Source organism: Homalodisca vitripennis, unplaced genomic scaffold, assembly GCF_021130785.1.
Source record: "Homalodisca vitripennis isolate AUS2020 unplaced genomic scaffold, UT_GWSS_2.1 ScUCBcl_1447;HRSCAF=5089, whole genome shotgun sequence".
Taxonomy (NCBI): domain Eukaryota; kingdom Metazoa; phylum Arthropoda; class Insecta; order Hemiptera; family Cicadellidae; genus Homalodisca; species Homalodisca vitripennis.
The window spans coordinates 621-17,837 of record NW_025777573.1 but is presented as its reverse complement, the minus strand read 5'-3'; the positions used below and the strand labels follow the sequence as shown (position 1 = coordinate 17,837).

The window sequence follows — 17,217 nt, the reverse complement described above, 5'->3', positions numbered from 1 at the left end:
GCTGGTGTTTTCTGTGTAGAGTGTGTGGAGTTGTGCGGTGTGATCAGAGATTCTTCCCTCTATTACTATGCTTTTTGTAGTTTCATCATCAGGGATATTGGTGCAAATACAATCGATTGATGTTCTTGAATGTTGAGTTATCCTTGTAGCTGGTAGATTTAATCTGCGGATGTTGTGCAAAGCAAGTGTTTCATTTAGTTTAATGGTTTTCCTGTCTGGGTTGAGATATCTATGTTTATGTCTCCCATAATGATTAAGGGAGAGTTCTCTATTTTGGTTTCTTCAATGGCAATTGAGAGTTTGTTTTAGTGCCTCGGCAACGTCTGCATCAGGTGGCCTGTATATGCCCATGATGTTAAGGCATGTTCTTTTTAGGGTTATTTGTATCATAGCCATTTCACAGAGCAGTTCTTGACAATACAAAACGTTTGTTTCTATCTTTTCTGTATCCTTTACTAGGTGTTCTTCCACCAATATTGCCACGCCTCCCTTTCTGTGATGTTCCCTGCTATAATGTGCTTTGAGGCAGTATCCCGGTATTAATTCAACATTTTCAATTTGATGTGTTTTAAGTCCATGTTCACTGAGGATTACAACATTTGGTTTTGGGTTTGTAGACTCTATAAAAATGAATTAATCTGTTAATTTTATTAGAGACTTCTTGGACGTTTTGGTGAAGTATTGTTAATCTGTGCTTGAGTTTGTTTTGTTTTCTTTGGCCCTTCCCTTTGAGTTCATTTCTAAAAAAATGTCTTGTGTTTGGTGTTCTGCTGTTTTTATGAGTTTGGTTTCCTCTAAAGTTGTAGAGTTTATGCGCCTAGCATTTTTATCAAAGAATTCTTGAATTGTTTCGGATGGTCCGAGTTTTGTGGCAGTGTGCGGGGGGGTTTTCGCAACCTTGAATATTCCGTTGAGCTCTTTTTTATCAAGAATTTATGTTTTTTTCATGGTGTGGTTTTGCTGGGCAGACTGTGGTTCATTGCCTACTGCGCATGTGCAACCTTGTTCTTCTGTTCTTTGCAACTTGGAGAGAGATACTAAAGATGTTTTTTCGCCATCTAACTGGAGGTTTCCTCCCTCTGGACAAGAGGTTTTTTGAAGTTTTGAGGTCTGTGGAATTTCCTGTGAAATAAGTTGCGGTGTTTTGTGAACTTGGGGATTGTTAAGTGGCTGGTTGATTTTTGCTCTCCTGTGTATGGTGTTGCTTAGTTTGTTTCTGTCAGGTTCTCTGAGGTGCATGATGTTGGTGTTGGTCCAGGCAATTGCGGTTTAGGCGATGGTAGGTAGTCAGGAGCTGGATGAGGTTCGAGGTTCACTAGAACTTTTTTTATGTACAGTTTTAATTGTGTCATCATATTCCAACAGCTTATGCTTGAGGTTATTGGTTTTTTCTTGTTTTGCCCTTTCAAGGGTGTGGCTTAAGAGATCAATTTTTTCTTTTTGGGCTGTGTTTTTTTAGCTTCAGGTCGTCTAATTCAGTGTTTATATGCAGTTTTTTACTGCTCTATATTTTTTATTTTGTTTTTTTAAGGCAGTGTTCAGGGATGACATATCTTTTATATATCCGTCTCGTTTGGCTGTTACTTTCGGTCTCTACTTGTTTAATGAATTCTTCCCTCAGTACTCGTTCAATTTCAAGTTTGTTCTGCAGAGATTTTATTTCATGTGTGTAGATTTTGGTTTTTACCTTTGAGGTCATTTATAATCTCTTCTGCCAGGTTAAGTTTGTCTTCTAATGCAAGTTCGTGTTGGGATTTTTCAAGTTTAAATTTCATGAATTTGTTGTTTAAGGTTATTATTTTCTGATAATAACGCATTACCTAATTCCGCAGCTAGAGTCAGAGATTCATCTGGGTCGAAATTCTCCTTGATGACAAATCTTGGATCTTTGATTTTAGGTTTTCAATATTTACAGCATTGTCATTTGGTTTGCAGCTGTCACAAGACCAGGTGTTTATGTCATTGTCTGTGAGGTTTTTGAACTTTTTAGAACTCCATGCAAGACACTTTGCATGAAACCACCTTTCACAGGTTTCTGGTGCATTGAATGCCTTGGTATTTAACACCACCAATATCACAGATTCCGCAAGGATATTTTTGACATTTTGTTGAGTTTGTTCCGGTTTCTGTGTAGTAAATCTGAGGATTTTTTTGTTTTTAAAATTATATGTATGCCCAGGGTAAAGAAACACTTTTTTTTATAGCGAAATTTAGCAGACTTCTCTGTGTTGTTATGGACTGTTTTTTTTATTACGAGGTTTTGGCAGGCTCCTCTGTGTTATGGTATTTTAGTGTCAGAGGTTTGAAATTTACTGTTTTTTTATTACGAGGTTTGGCAGGCTCCTCTGTGTTAAAATTTGTTATTTTTTTAAGTCATAAATTGCAATGGGAACTGTTTTTTATATAGAGGTTTGTCAGTCTCCTCTTGTTAAATTTCAATGAGTGTTTGTGGTTGGCTGTATATTAATGATGATATACAACAATGTCAGATGTATTTAAAAAAATTCTGAGTTTTCAGTAGTCTGTCAGATGCTAGATCAGTGCCTTAACTGAGAGTGTTTACATGAGTGTTTCTGTCAGCATTACCTGAGGTCAGTGTTGTTGACATTGCAGAAGTGCCAGTTGTTGCTGAGTTGGGTGATTGATGTTTGTCTTGCTAAGTAGGTCGCTCAATGATAGAGCTGTTCTTCACTACAATTGTTATCAATTAAATACTTTTTAACATACTTATATTTTTTTTTGCAGAGAGGATTTTTTTATATAAATAGTAAATTAGAGTGATTAATGTAAGTTGTGTGGAGTAAAGTTATTGAATTTTTAAAGACTTGATCTTAATCATTTACTTGCTTTTGTTAGAGTTCAATATTAAACTTTTAGTTTCTTGATAGTGTTTTAAAGCCTTCATGAAGGCATGTTAGCTTATTAACTTACATGTGATCCAAGGTAAGTATTGTGCACAAGTAAATAATATTTTGTTGGATTATTACCACTTAAATACACACTTTTCTTAAGAGTTAATTTCACTGTGACTGTAGATGGTCGGCCATCTTGATATTTTTGTCTTAAATAAGCCGTCGTCATGAACGTGTTAATCCTTTAAGTGCAGAGTTTACAGCGGTGTTGTTATAGGCTACTGCCGGGTACATTTGCCATGTGTAGAGCTGCTCCACAGTAAGCATAAATGGAATGTGTTTTTCGCACACCGTGATCATCTATAGCAATATCTTCATTTACCTGACTGCTGTTAAAATCTCCTGATTCATTCTGTCAGATCATGGTTGATAAATGGAGTCTGCATTCCCCCTAACCTTCATTCTTAGAAACGTTACACTGCTGAATGCCTAACTCACAACAAAACATCCTGACAAATCTAAAATTAATAAAACGTCTTAATCATTATTACAACTAATCCGGCCATACAGACTAAACAACAATCAAAATATAAAATAAAACAATCTTGCAATAGCAACTTCAAAATTCCAATTGAAAAAAGTACTAGAAAACAATAATGTTTTATTTCTAATGTCCAGGTAAAACATAACCATACGACTTTTGTGATAGTTCCTTAGTTCACCGTCAGTATGTAGTAGCAATTAAACAGCACTATTGGATTTGTAGTAATTCAAATGAACATTACAGAGGCTAATATGTATCATCTTATATAGCTATCAGGCGTTGTGTAGCGAAGCAGTTGGTGGAACGTGATAACACGAGCATTGCAGTTGTACGCCAATTTCATAAATCACATGAAATGGTAAAGCGTCTCATCTCTTCCACTTTTCCTAAAAAGGTGTTGCACCAAGTTATCAATAACGGTTGAAGGCTCTTCACTTCATTCCTCGTCATTCACGTTTGTGCGACCATCTTTAAAAGCTCTCACCCGTTTTCGTACCATCCATCACTCATAATTACTTTACAGAACTGATGATGAGTGTCTGCTGCTTTTATACCTTTAGTGTCAAGAAAACGGATCACATCGAATGTATTTCACAGTTTGTAGTATTTTTGATTTGAGGAGGCATTTAAACTCTCGCAAACAACCTTAAACACTATCAAAATGACCCATACTGGTGGCTGTGGTTGCCGACAGATGGCGGTAAACAGCGTGTATGCACCGATTGCCGGCCTCAGCGCTGTAATGGTGGAATTGCAAAACGGTGCTTACCTTAAATTCATGCCTTATATAGTTAAATTGAATACAATGCCATAATGCCCTTTTTAAAAAAATCTCAATTTGATTGCCACCCCACCATCCATGTATGAAATCGCAGACTAGGTAATATGGCAACGCCTCTAACAACCAAAGCAACAATTTTTTCTGTATTTGTTATTAATATCAATTTAATGTGATATTTTTAGAACTAACAGTGATGGTTGAACAATGTTGCAGGATGTAGCAGATGAGAAGACCAACACTAGCTCCACAAAAGAACCGTTCTGCAAACAAAAAATGCACAGGAAAGTTTTAGACAAAGGTGTGCCAGACGATGTGATGCCTGGCATCAAAGATACCAAAGTAAGTTATTAGTATTTTAAAAGATGAACAGTAACGTCAACAACATCGTGCAACAATAGTTTTTTTATAGGTGTGCTTATTCCATTCAATGCTTAGTAGTATCAAGGTATTGTTATTGATAGAAATTGATTTATTGAATGGATCAGCTTTTGGTTTCATCGGATATATATGTCATATCTCAGAGGTATGTGTGGGAAAACAGATAAGAAAATCACAATAGTTGGTTCCTAGGTCTCGGACCAAATGAAAACGACGAAAATTAGACAGGTTAATTAATAGTTTAGGGATTCACTGTACTGTAGTGGGTAGCGATGCGAATCAATGCATCATTTTAATATGGTTCTTTCAGAGATCTAATTATCAACCCAGCTTATGGTAGTCAAATTTTCATTAATTCTGATTAGTTAAGATGAAATGGTAAATTATGGATTTCCTTAAAATTGCCACTGACATTAGTCCATAGTTTGACAATATATTTTAGCGTTTGGTACAATGCATTTTTGTTGATTTATGTAACAGTATGGGCTAATTTTTATATTTAAGATTATCATTTTTAGTTTTCTTGGTTCACCTAGTTCTCTCTCACTATTTTTTTAACCAGACCTCGTACTGCTCAGTGTTCTGAAACAAGCATTGGAAAATGTGATATATGGCTTTACCATAATATACAGGAGTTGTAAGATTAAACCCTATTTTTTCCTGCAGGAAGCTTTGCCACCATTTCCGCTGGTCGGAATGTTGAACAAGAGTGGAGGCAAAGTTCGGCTGACGTTCAAGCTGGAATTGGACCAGGTCTGGATCGGAACCAAGGAACGGACAGATAAGATCCCAATGAACTCTATCAAGAGTATTGTCAGTGAACCCATAGAGGGCCATGAACAGTATCACGTCATGGTGAGTTGTTATAGAGTTATTAACTTTATTGCTCTACTTTATAGAAATTGTTAATGCTTTTTTCTGTACATTAAAACTCAAACTTACAGGATTCATTTTATAGTTGGAGTTATACTGATCCCAAAAAGCCAGTTGATTAGAAAAGCCATTTGGCTCACAATGTTGTATATAAAACTGTAGTATATTACTAAATGAGGACTGCAGTGGGTACACAAGTGTCGTTCGGAAATAAGATGCTTTACAGAATAAAACATCACTTTACTTTTATAGCTTTTTTATTATATATATATATATATATATATATATATATATATATATATATATATATATATATATATATATATATTTGAAAGAATTACTCTTTAAAGTATTTTTTATTATGTAAAAAAAAAACAGTTAAATAAGTAACACACATTTATGTAAGTATAAGATTTTCAATACCAATTGAATAAAATTGTGTCACCTGTGAACTTAACTGATGGCAGTTCTTTTCATGCCGACGGGAAGTGACTCCACTCTATTGATTGTCATATTTGTTAAACAGTGACAACTTAATGTTTCATCACCAGTGACTGCGTCGTTCAAAGAATTTTGTCTTCTTCATGGTACCAGATAAGAAGCTCTAGAGCTGGCCGTATTCTCTTTACTTTGATTTCATCAAACAACAGTTTGGATACCCATCAAGCATCAAATTTATGATTTGCGAGTTTCTTAGTCACAGGTCTGTACTCGTGAACCTTCGATTTTCCTGAACGTTATGATTGATTTGTTCAGTGAGGTCATCACCACATGCATCGTGAACATCAATTTGCTTGTTACGAAACAATTGGCACCATTTTTTAACTGTATTATAGAACAATGCTATATCCATACACAAAACACAATTCACGATACAGTCAGTGAAAATTTGTTTGCGGCAACCATTTTAAACACCAGTTTATTACGAGATAGCGACATTCACTGTGCGCACTGATTGGAGCTACACAGTGCCACTCTGATCGTGCTGCCACCCCCACTCGTTTGCTGTCAGAGGCCTCGGCAACTTACTTTCCAAAAGACCCTTGTATAAACTTACATTTCCACACAGTCAAGTCACAACATTGGTTTTACAGCGAGCAGCTGCAGATGGTCGCATTCCAGTCACTGTTTCATCAATGTCTATACCTCGTCAAGACATTGTATTGGCCCTTCTACTGATTCAGGAGTAACATTATGGTTTCATCTGATAAAGGTGGGTCTAAGCTAGACTGATGAATGCAGACTCTGCAGAGAGGCATAAGAATCAGTGGAACACATTTATGGCTAAACTGTCCTGCCAATTGCAAAACCAGAAAAAAATCATAGTAGCTTATCTTCTAAGCCCAAAGGACATCAGAGAACAGGAGCCCTCAAATCTCATAGACTTCTATAAAAGCCTAGAGGTTTAAAACTTAAGTAAGAGAGGCACAAATGTCGTTTCAGGACTACGCACAGAGACTCAAGCTCTTTCCCTCCATAAAACACACTTTATAGTTTTCTGTTTCATCCATTTCTGTTGACACACTTTAAAGCCACTTGTTTACTTTCTCCGCACTGCAAATTATCATCTTAAAGTGGTTTGACATTATGTGGATATGCATATTTACAACCACATTATGTGTTACTACAGTAGCTACACTAGCTAGGATGGTACGTGGAACAAAGATTTCATAGAATAACATTATGTGGTTTGAGTTTCATACACATCATCATGTCATTCTATCTTGCAGCAGCCGATTATTGAACTATTTTTACTAAGTTACCAATAAAGAATGTTAGAATCCTCATCTTGAGCCACCAGTTTTTGTATCAGCTGTCTTCTGTATTAGCATTTCATTGGTTCAATCAGAGATTGGTGCCTTGGTTTTTATATAAGTTTATAGAATGTTTGGAGGTAGAAACATTAAAACACCCATCTTCCTCTGAAAGATCTTCTGTTGGGTGGGTCGAAATGTTGTCAAAAATTACTGCCTTATTTTGATACAGATTGCTGGTATTTTTCTTTTTGGTATGAATAATCCATTGTACCATTTGATTGACAGAGCAGCAGTCATCCAACATCCAAATCCATGGTTGGTTCTTATACATTTTTAAATACCATAGGGTTTCTAGATTTATCTATAAGAAGAATTCAATGGTTTCCTGTAGAGTTAGCATGATTTAGGGTTGTAACATGATATCTACTAACATTAATGACTGAGTAAAGCATTTATGTCAAGACAATATTGTCAATTTAATAAAAATGCAAATACACATAAGTGTATATATTCAGTTCTGGACAAATTGTGGGAGTTCTCCGTTATCCTTGAGGAATTCATCCACACTATAGTATGGTCTTCTCACCAGCTATGTGTACAGCTCCTGCCTTAATTAATCTCCTGTTAAGTTTTTTTATAAATGCAGATAGACGGTTTCGAAGCTTACAGCCAGTGTAAGATGGGTTTTTTTTCTATAATAGAGTGGTGCGATGAACTGGCAAGTTAAACCTAGAGCCATGATGAGTGTTTTATTGTGGTTTAAGTTTGTCTCTTGGTCTTGCAATGCTTGACGACAGGTTTGACGTGATTCAAAGTTCGCCAGCATTCAACCTTCTTTTCAAGGAGAAGAATCTGGTTGACATTGTATGCCGAGGTTCCTCCCCAGATGAGGTGATCATAATGGATCTGAGAATCTACTAATGAAAAATAAACTCATTTGCTGTTGATACTTCCACAATCTCGAACAACATTTATACTTGTACTGCTTATTTGCACCAATAATCAATATGTTCTGTCCAATTAAACTTGCTGTCAAGCATTATACTAAGGAATTTTGTTTGATTTGCTTCTGCAGTGCCAGCTGTACTGGAAACTTGGCATTTTCATGTGGAGAAGTGCATTTGAATTGTCTTGGTGGGGTTTATTGCTGTCATTCATTTTGCAGTATTGTATTCCTGTATCCATGGCTGTTTTTATATGGTAGAATTGTTTGGTAGCTGCTTTGTTACTGATAAAAATTGTAGAGTGATCAGCATACATAACTGTATTTTTTATTTTGGCTTTGCATCACTTGGGGAAGTAATTTATTATTAAAATAAAGAGAATTGGTTCTAAGATAGAACCCTGGGGTACTCCTTTTGTCATCTGTTGTGGAGTAGACTGGTAGACACAGACTTCAGACCTTTCAGTGAGTGTTGAATTTACACTATTTGTGAATGGTTCTGAAGGTAGTTTCTGAACCATTTATTGGCCAAACCTCTCACTCCTAGTTCTTTCACAGCAACTTATGCCCTAAACAATCAAATGCTTTACTGTAATCTCAAAATACAGCTGAATCATATTGTTCACTATCAATTTGGCTGATGATGAAATCAGTCAACTCAATCAAGGCTCTAGTTGTATACTTAATTTCCAGAAAGCTATGTGTTGTTTGTCGGCTAATAAAAGGTTTTTTGACTTATAAAGCATCAATCTAAGGCAATTTGTCTATGATCTTGGAGAAAAGTAGATACAAGAGAGATAGTTCAGTAGTTCTGGAGATATGTAATTTGACCCTCTTTGTGTTTGGCGTACCAATTCTTATTGCTGGGGAAAACTGTCCACATTCAAGTGATTTATTAGTTATGCTCACTAGAGGAGCGGAGAGTTCTTTCTTGTAGTGTTTGACAATGGTCAAAATTTTGGAAAAGAACTCTATGATGCCAGCAGATGCCTTTGGTCTTAAACTGTTCATGATGTTTTCAACTTCTGCAGTTTTTTGGGGTTAGAGTTCAAGTTGCTGGATAAATAGTTCCCAACGGATTGATGGGTACTCTGTTTTCTTGTGTTACTGTTTTGCTTTGCAATAGGGTGTTGTCGGCTATTTCAGAAAAAAATTGTTAAAGCTCTGCTATTTCAGATGAGTCTCTGATTGTTACGTCTTCAACTTTAATTTTTATTTCAAAGTATTTCTCAATTTAGCTCTCCGTTCATTGTTGATAACTTGCCATAATGCTTCATGTTTATTGTCTGATTCTTCACTGAAGATGTGAAGATGATTTACATGTGGATATTTGCTTCTAAATCGTTCTTTTTTTAAATCATGTCTCTTTTAGTTGTCAATATTTCCTGTTGCTTCGTATTTTTGGAGAGCTTTAAGATATATGCTTTTAAATGTACTGGCTTCTTCAACATAAAACTTTAGCTGTTTATTTTTAAATTCTTTTTAGAGAGCATGTAGTGTCAAGGGCTTGTCATAGAATATGTGTAAAGTTACAGAAAGTTTCTTCAGCTGATAGTAATAAACACAGTGGAAATTATTCAGTGTTTTATCATAGGTGCAATGCATTAATTTTAATTTTTTTTCATATTGATTTCAAGAATGTCTAAAATATTTCATGAAATGTCTAAAATTAGATATGAAAGTTCTTTAAATCAATGTGAAAAAAAACTAACATCTAGTAGACAATACCAGAACTACTTGCGCAATGCGTGGTTGTCATAGGAATGCTTTTCCACAGTATTACGCAGATAACAGAATAAAACAGGAGCAATATAACGATGCGTAATATTGCGTCAGTAGCACACTTAGTCAATCACTATAAATGTAATATTGCATCACCAAAAACTGTGAAGGGGTCAACTTTAAAATCTTGAATTGTTTACAAGTTACTTGTTATGTTACAGGGCCTGCAGATGGGAACAACTGAAGCGTCTCGTTACTGGGTGTACTGGGTGCCTGCTCAGTACGTTGACTCCATCAAGGACGCTATCCTGGGAACCTGGCTGCTCTGATCAGGTGAGGAGATAAGACGCTTAACTCCTGAGTGCTTAACGAACCATTAATCTGAATATTAATACAGCAGGATCACACTAATGTGACCTTCTATCAGGAGTGCTAGATTATAATAAGCAACAGAATTCAAAATAATGCTTTTTACTGATGCAGACCTATGCATATGTGCAGCAACAGCTGCAGAGTCCACCTCATTTTCATTGCCACTGTCGAGTATTTCTTCTGTGATCTGGCATTTTTCTTCTTGTTCTTCGACTAACCAAGTGTCTACATCAGCAGTTGTTAGGTCATCACGATCATCCACGAGGTGTTCAAACAAATCAGCTGCTTTCATCAACATTATAAACCTGATCCGGGCAAAGCTCCATTTCATTAATGTGTTTTTTTTATTTAACAATAAAGATCTCAACATTTTATATCATATGAGGGTTTTCACCCCTTTAACCCTTAGTGCGCCGCCGCTCCCACGCGCCGTCGTTCGCTAGACCGCCAGACGTTTGAGCACCGCACGGATCCAATACCGCCACGGCAAAATCACCCGTTTCTGCATGGTCACATATTAAATTACATAACTTTCGTAAATTTTGAGCTAGCCTTTTAGTTTTCGTTTTGTTTTTTAAGGTGAAGAGATGTACTTTCAGTTGATGTAATAAATTAGTTTTATTTTTTGTTACATTTGTTTAGTAGTATGTACGCCTGTCGTAATTAAAAAAAATCTTAAGTTTGAGGTCCAAAAACACACTGAATAAGTAACTTGGGCTTAAATAACGTTTTTTAACCTAAAAGTACGTATTGTTTTGAGCATATACTAAAAGTTACAAATATATTCCACAGAAATTGCATAAAATAATGTAATTTAAGTAAAATTCCAAAAATTCCGCTGTAGAATGAAGATACACTTGTTACTATAGAAAGAAGTAAATATCAATATTTTATAGTTGAAATGAAGCAGAGCAATATAATTCAAAGTTGATATAAATAATATTTTACATATATTATGTTTAAACTATAAGGACAAAGGCGTAAATTTCACAGAGCCACTATAGTGGCCTGCGGCGCTCAAGGTACCGCATACAGCGAGCCACTATAGTGGCCCATGGCGGTCAAGGTACCGTACATCTCGAGCCACTATAGTGGCTCACGGCGGTCAAAAGGGTTAAACTTAACAATCAGGCTCCAAAATGCCTCATCAGTTTATGAAACCATCCAACACTACAGTCTTTTACAAGATTTTATATAAAAGAATTTGGCTTTACCATGAGACAGTTACCTGAAATAGGCGTATGCCTGCTTGTTTCTTGCATAAACCAAGTATAAAGTGGATCTTCTTGTGGAAACTCACTAGTCAAAGTTTTCCTTACACGCAGAGACGTGGAAACAAAAACAGCTGACGAACCGACGCAACTTAGTTGATAGTTTGATTACTTTATGTACAAAATGATCAGTTCTTTCTGAATACAACAGTTTTTACCAGTCTAGAAATTTATTTTACAGATATAATAAATTGATTGCTTAGCAACTGCACTTAAGTTTTTTCATAAAACCCACTGACTCAGAGTGTCGGTTTGTTTTTGGCGAACACAAATGGTTTTGCTTAATTATTTTATTTATGAAACTAATATATTTTGAAAGTATAAGATATTAGTATTAGTAGATTATGCATAGCATGTTGTGCAGTTTGTCTAGCAGCAGATTTATTACATAAAACTTAAAATTAGACAAAAAGCCTTAATTAATACATGAAATTAAAGAGCAACTCAAATAGTTATAGCTACAAACTTACAAGTGTTGAATGTGAGCTCCAATCATCACACAGCTCACGTCAAGTCGATAACCCAGTTTCTTACCAGGCTTTGATCAATGTGTCTGGAGTGATTGTTGCAACATCTGCTTCAATCCTGTTTCCGTAGGTCAGCTGGTAGCGGAAAGCACATATACAATCCTTTATGAATCCCAAAGGTAGAAATCACATGGCGTCAGGTCAGATGAACGTGGAGGCCATGTGAAACAAACTCTGCCATTAAGCTCCTTGCAGCCAAACCAGCGGTCAGGTTCAGTGACATTCAACCAATCATGTATTGAGTTATGCCAGTGAGATGGTGCATCATCTTGCTGCCGAATGAAATTCTTTAGTTATCTCCTTCCAATTGAGGAAATAGCTATAGTTTTAGAGCATCAAGATAAGAAATACCTGTTACAGTTCTTTCTTAAAAAAAAAAGGCCCAGAATCTTTCCGCTTTTATGTGGTACACAAGACATTCAATTTAGGAGAGACTCGCTGCAGTTGTACCATCTCGTGAGGGTTTTCTGAGCCCCAGATAAGCACATTGTGAGTGTTCACATGTCTACTGTGGTGAAATGTTGATTCATCACTGAAAACTACATGATCCAGTAAATCTTCATTGTCATGCAGCAACATTTCGTGCAGCAACAAAATTGGCACATTAACCATAGTCTGCAGGCTTTAGAGCCTGTAATAACTGCAAACGATAAGGACATAGTTGTAAGCGTATTTCCGTAAAACTTTACAAACAGTCATCGCTGGACTTGCTAATTCACGACTAGCCTTCCAAACTGATTTCTGTGGGCTATGCGTGAAAGTCTCTCTCACTCGCTCAACACTTTCTCCACTAACTGTTGATCGTCCCATACTCTTCCCTTTGCAAAGGCAGCCAGTATCTTCAAACTGATGATACCATCTACGGATGTTATTATCACTCGGAGGATCACAACCTAACTTTATACAGAATGCTTGTTGCACAGTTACTACAGATTCTGTCTTTGCAAACTGCAGAACACAAAAAGCCTCTATTCACAAGTCACCATTTTTGCTACTAGCACTTTCTTACAGATGATGGAGGAAACTTTGCGACAACAGGTGACAATACAAAAAACTGAGTTACTCTTTAGTTTGATGTATGAGTTATAATTTTAAGTTATATGTAAAAAAAAAATACAAAGTGATAAGACCCCGACATTCATTTATAAACACCCGGTATTTTAATTCTCTTTTGCAGTTAATTATTTTTTCTTCCGCTATTTAGTTAGGATAAGATTAATAAGGTTTTATTGTTTATTTAATACATCTGAATTTCTAGATTACTACGACATGCAATTTTTACCAAAATTTTTTGTGGTAAAATGTCCAAAACTGAAATGGCACAAGACACTTTAAAAAATTGGATAGTCCTTCTTTTAAACTTTTTTCAATAAAAGTTCTATTGTTGTGGGGATGGTTTGATTCTGAATTCCATTTTATAAATAATTCATTAAAGTGTATATTCCAGCATAAATATTAATACAATTACTTTTGCCCCTGTGTTTCATGTAGCCTAAGTTAGTAAAATAAAATAAACAAATCCTCTTAACTCATCTAGGCTTGGTGGCAATAACTCTAGGCAATGGAGTGAATGCAAGTTCTGTTACTCTCTTTGGTTCAGTTTTATTTGCCCATAACTATTAACCCTTGGCCTGCATGTTCTCCCACCCAGTCATAATTCTCTTCCTACCACTTAATGCTGACAGATTGGATTCATTTTTCTTGGTAGTTCCAAATCGGCTTCACCTGCATCAATTTCAAATTACCGTAATATTTTTGTACATGGTAAGATTGAAAATACTTATGCTGATGTAAACGACAGACCATAATGTAAATTATATGTATGCTTTTTTATCAGATATTAGGAACGGAAATTGGCAGGTATGGAGCCACAATCCTCTGCCGTTGTGAGCCTAATTATTTTAAATGCCCAAAATAACTCTGAGGTCTAAGAAAAATAATAGACCTGTTGTTCTACAGTAAACACCAGTTTTTATCGAATCTGTAAAATTACTAACAATCAGAGCAAATGTGATTTTTTTTTATTCAGTAATAAACAATGTTTTATTCTGATTTCAGGCAGCGTGAAGAGATAGAGCAACATTGTGAGCAAATGTGTCCAGATTACATCGTGGTGATTCAAAGAGCATCGTACTATTTCGTGTACCTACTTTCAATCAGTTGTTGGTTTATTATTTCAAGTTTATCTCTGTAAATGAATAAGTTAGATTTTGTATTTATTACTTTATAAATAAAATACCCAGAGAGAGGCCATGTAAATCAGCATGGTGGGGAAGACGTGTATTTTATTTAACCTTTGACCTTTCAGGTAGTGATTTGAGTAACAGTTTTAGATGGCAACAATGAATTTGGAATGATTTGGATTGCTTTTAATCTTGGAACTAGTTTTAAAAATGAGATTTTTTATGTACTATACATTTCTTTACTATTACAGATGTCCTATCCAAGAGAAAATCCGTTTTTTAGAATTGTTATTTTTTTGCAACTGGAGTTTTTCCAACTTCAACTAATTAATTTATTGTTTGCCAACGTATTATATAATCATTTACCACTTGAAAAAATAATAGGATTTTGGGTATTTGTCATAACAATGGCAAATATCCGAAAACGTATTATTCTTCCAAACATTAAATCATCAATAACAATCTTTAAACAAAGAATTTACCTCTTGTGCTTTATGAGTATTTTGTACTGATCTGGGGTTGAAAAACTGAAACTCCTCCACTTGAAAAATCCATTAGAACTATCCGTTGTCTATTCAATTAGCAATATTGCATAGAGATTTCCTGTTCCAGAAGAATATAGACTTTCCTTGATTATACAGGATGTTTCAAAAAGGAATCTACCAGTTTTTGGTGAACATTTATGTAAATCTATCAGTATAACTTACATATACAATTATTCTCAACTAGTAAGCATGTTGATATCATTACAGTTTGTACAGAACAACCTGAAGTTATTTTACTTTTTAGCTAAATCATTCAATATTAAATTTCTTTGGTGGCACATCCCATGTTCTTCTATTACCTTCGTATCCTTGCTATATTGATGTATCACTTCTTCCACGAAAGACCTTACAAACATCTTTTATCAGTTTCTTGATTCTTGTACCATTGTTAATTTCTTTGTGGTTAAGTGGAAACATTTTCTTAATACAGTACTATAAAGTACATCCAGCTTTTGAGATGTACGCTCAATTGATTTTGTAGGACCAATAAGGAAAGCCTTGCTTCATTCGTCTTAAATTATTGACCTACACCGACTGAAGAATTTTGTATGGTATGCAGAACCATGTTTTAACAAACCACTTATACATGGTAAAAAGGGTTGATTCAGTGTGAACTTTGAGTTTAGCTCCAGTTCACCTTCCTCTTAGTGCAGCGTCTGCAAGCTGGCGCTGTCACAGGTTTTTACTCCTGGAATCTGGAGTCAAGATTCATGTGAAGAGATCAAAGCAAATTTGGATGACAAAGAAACTAAAACGAACTCTTTGCATCGTTTCAACATCTAACCCTTTTAAGAGAACTGACTTGTCGAACTGAACCTGATGAACTAGTGCAGTCAACATGTACACGGGACTAGTTATTCATAATCACAAAGCGACTATTTGTCATTCCAGGAGTTGTAGTCATTTAAAATAATTTAAAGGTATCTTTAAAATACTTTTTCTTTAAGAGGAAAGTTAGGAAAAGAATTTCATCATTGTAGAAGAAGTTATACCTTGTTTGAAGCAGAATTTAATACTTCAGTCCCTCGTGAAGATTCATGATTATAATAACATCACTGACTGTAAAATTAGGCATCTGGGGCTGAAAGTGTTGAGGGGTATTTTATTATCAGCCCAAAGAAAACCAATTGAAGATATGGAATGATATGGATTGCTTTACAATATGTACATAAAAGATGTATAGAGCGATATTATGTACAGTATAAGTAATTTCCTATAAGTTGTTTTTTTTATTTAAAAAAACTCGTTTTCTATTCTTAAATAAACATGTCACTCCCAGAATCTGTTAAATTCAATACATCCTGTAAAAATTTCACATTTTTATCTTCAACAATTTTTATGTATGGATTTCCTATTTCAGTATGCCTGCTATTCCTCTTGGAGTTTATGTAAATTTTTATGTTATTTTAGGACTAATAACTATTAAATTTGAACAACTATCCCGACCGAAAACCGATAGTACAATTAAAAAAAGAATGATGTGATTCCTGATCAAAGACAACACTTAATATATTGGAGGGTTCTCTAAAGAAATCCCACCTTAGGGACGTCTTTAAGAAGGAAGAGTGTTTGTGTTGGCACCCAGAGAAGGAAAGTGACCTGCACAAATGATACTGAGGGTGGTGTTTTTAAGAACAAAACAAACAGGTTTTTCTTCTGCAAATACACCATTTTTTTCATTTACAAAATAATTATGAGATCTGCATACTTTATTTTGTCTATTATTCTCAATCATTATCCAACATACTGTAGATAACCTCAATAATGTGTGTTGGTTTTTATATCAGCAGCATTCCAGTATTTAACACTAAACAAAGATGTTTTATTGTATTTCTTGTAACACTTCGCTGATGGTCTATACTGGGTTTAATTTAGAAGAAGTTGCAACACTTAGTTCATACTAACATTGTCTTTGCATCATGGAAAAAAATAGTTACGAGGGATAGGAATGCTTACATTGTTAGGAACCAAAACAAAGGTGAGCAACAGTTGTTTTTTCTCAAAGATTTTATAAAAAAAAACTAGGGGCCCGGCGCGCTTTGGGGGCCCCAATTTTTAAAAATTTTTTTTTAAAAAATTTTCCCCCGGCTCGCACGCCCCAATTTTCCCCTTTAAAACAGTACACTATAAAATTACTTATTCTTTTTTAAAAAAACATTCTAAAAAAATTTCTGAGATAATTTTTAGTCGTTCCAAAAGTGAGCCTCTTGGGGTATTTTTAAGGTTTGTAACCCCCTTTCCCCCCTCTAAAATAGTGTTACCCACGGTTCGCACGCAAAAATTAAGAACCCCCAATTCCCCTTAAAAATTTTTAGAAATTTTTTTTTTACTATAATAAATTTTTTATTAAAATTTTTTATTTTTCCGGGGGCCACGATTGAGCTTGCTTTGTTTTTTTTCCCCTCGAGAGAAATGTTAAAAACGGAGTTTTGAGAACCTACTTCGCAAAAAAAACAAAAAAGGTTGATT

General features: G+C 35.1%; 1 protein-coding gene across 1 annotated transcript in view; it reads left to right on the top strand.

Annotated features, from left to right (window-relative positions):
* The window catches only part of LOC124371447 (ubiquitin domain-containing protein UBFD1-like), a 31,530-nt gene extending 17,391 nt beyond the window's left edge, over positions 1 to 14,139 (top strand). The window contains exons 4-7 of the mRNA XM_046829776.1: positions 4,391 to 4,516; positions 5,222 to 5,410; positions 10,072 to 10,183; positions 14,079 to 14,139. Coding sequence (XP_046685732.1) covers positions 4,391 to 4,516; positions 5,222 to 5,410; positions 10,072 to 10,179 — 423 coding nt within the window. The 3' untranslated portion in view covers positions 10,180 to 10,183; positions 14,079 to 14,139. The remainder of the gene's footprint in view (positions 1 to 4,390; positions 4,517 to 5,221; positions 5,411 to 10,071; positions 10,184 to 14,078) is intronic.
* Positions 14,140 to 17,217: the final 3,078 nt, after the last annotated feature.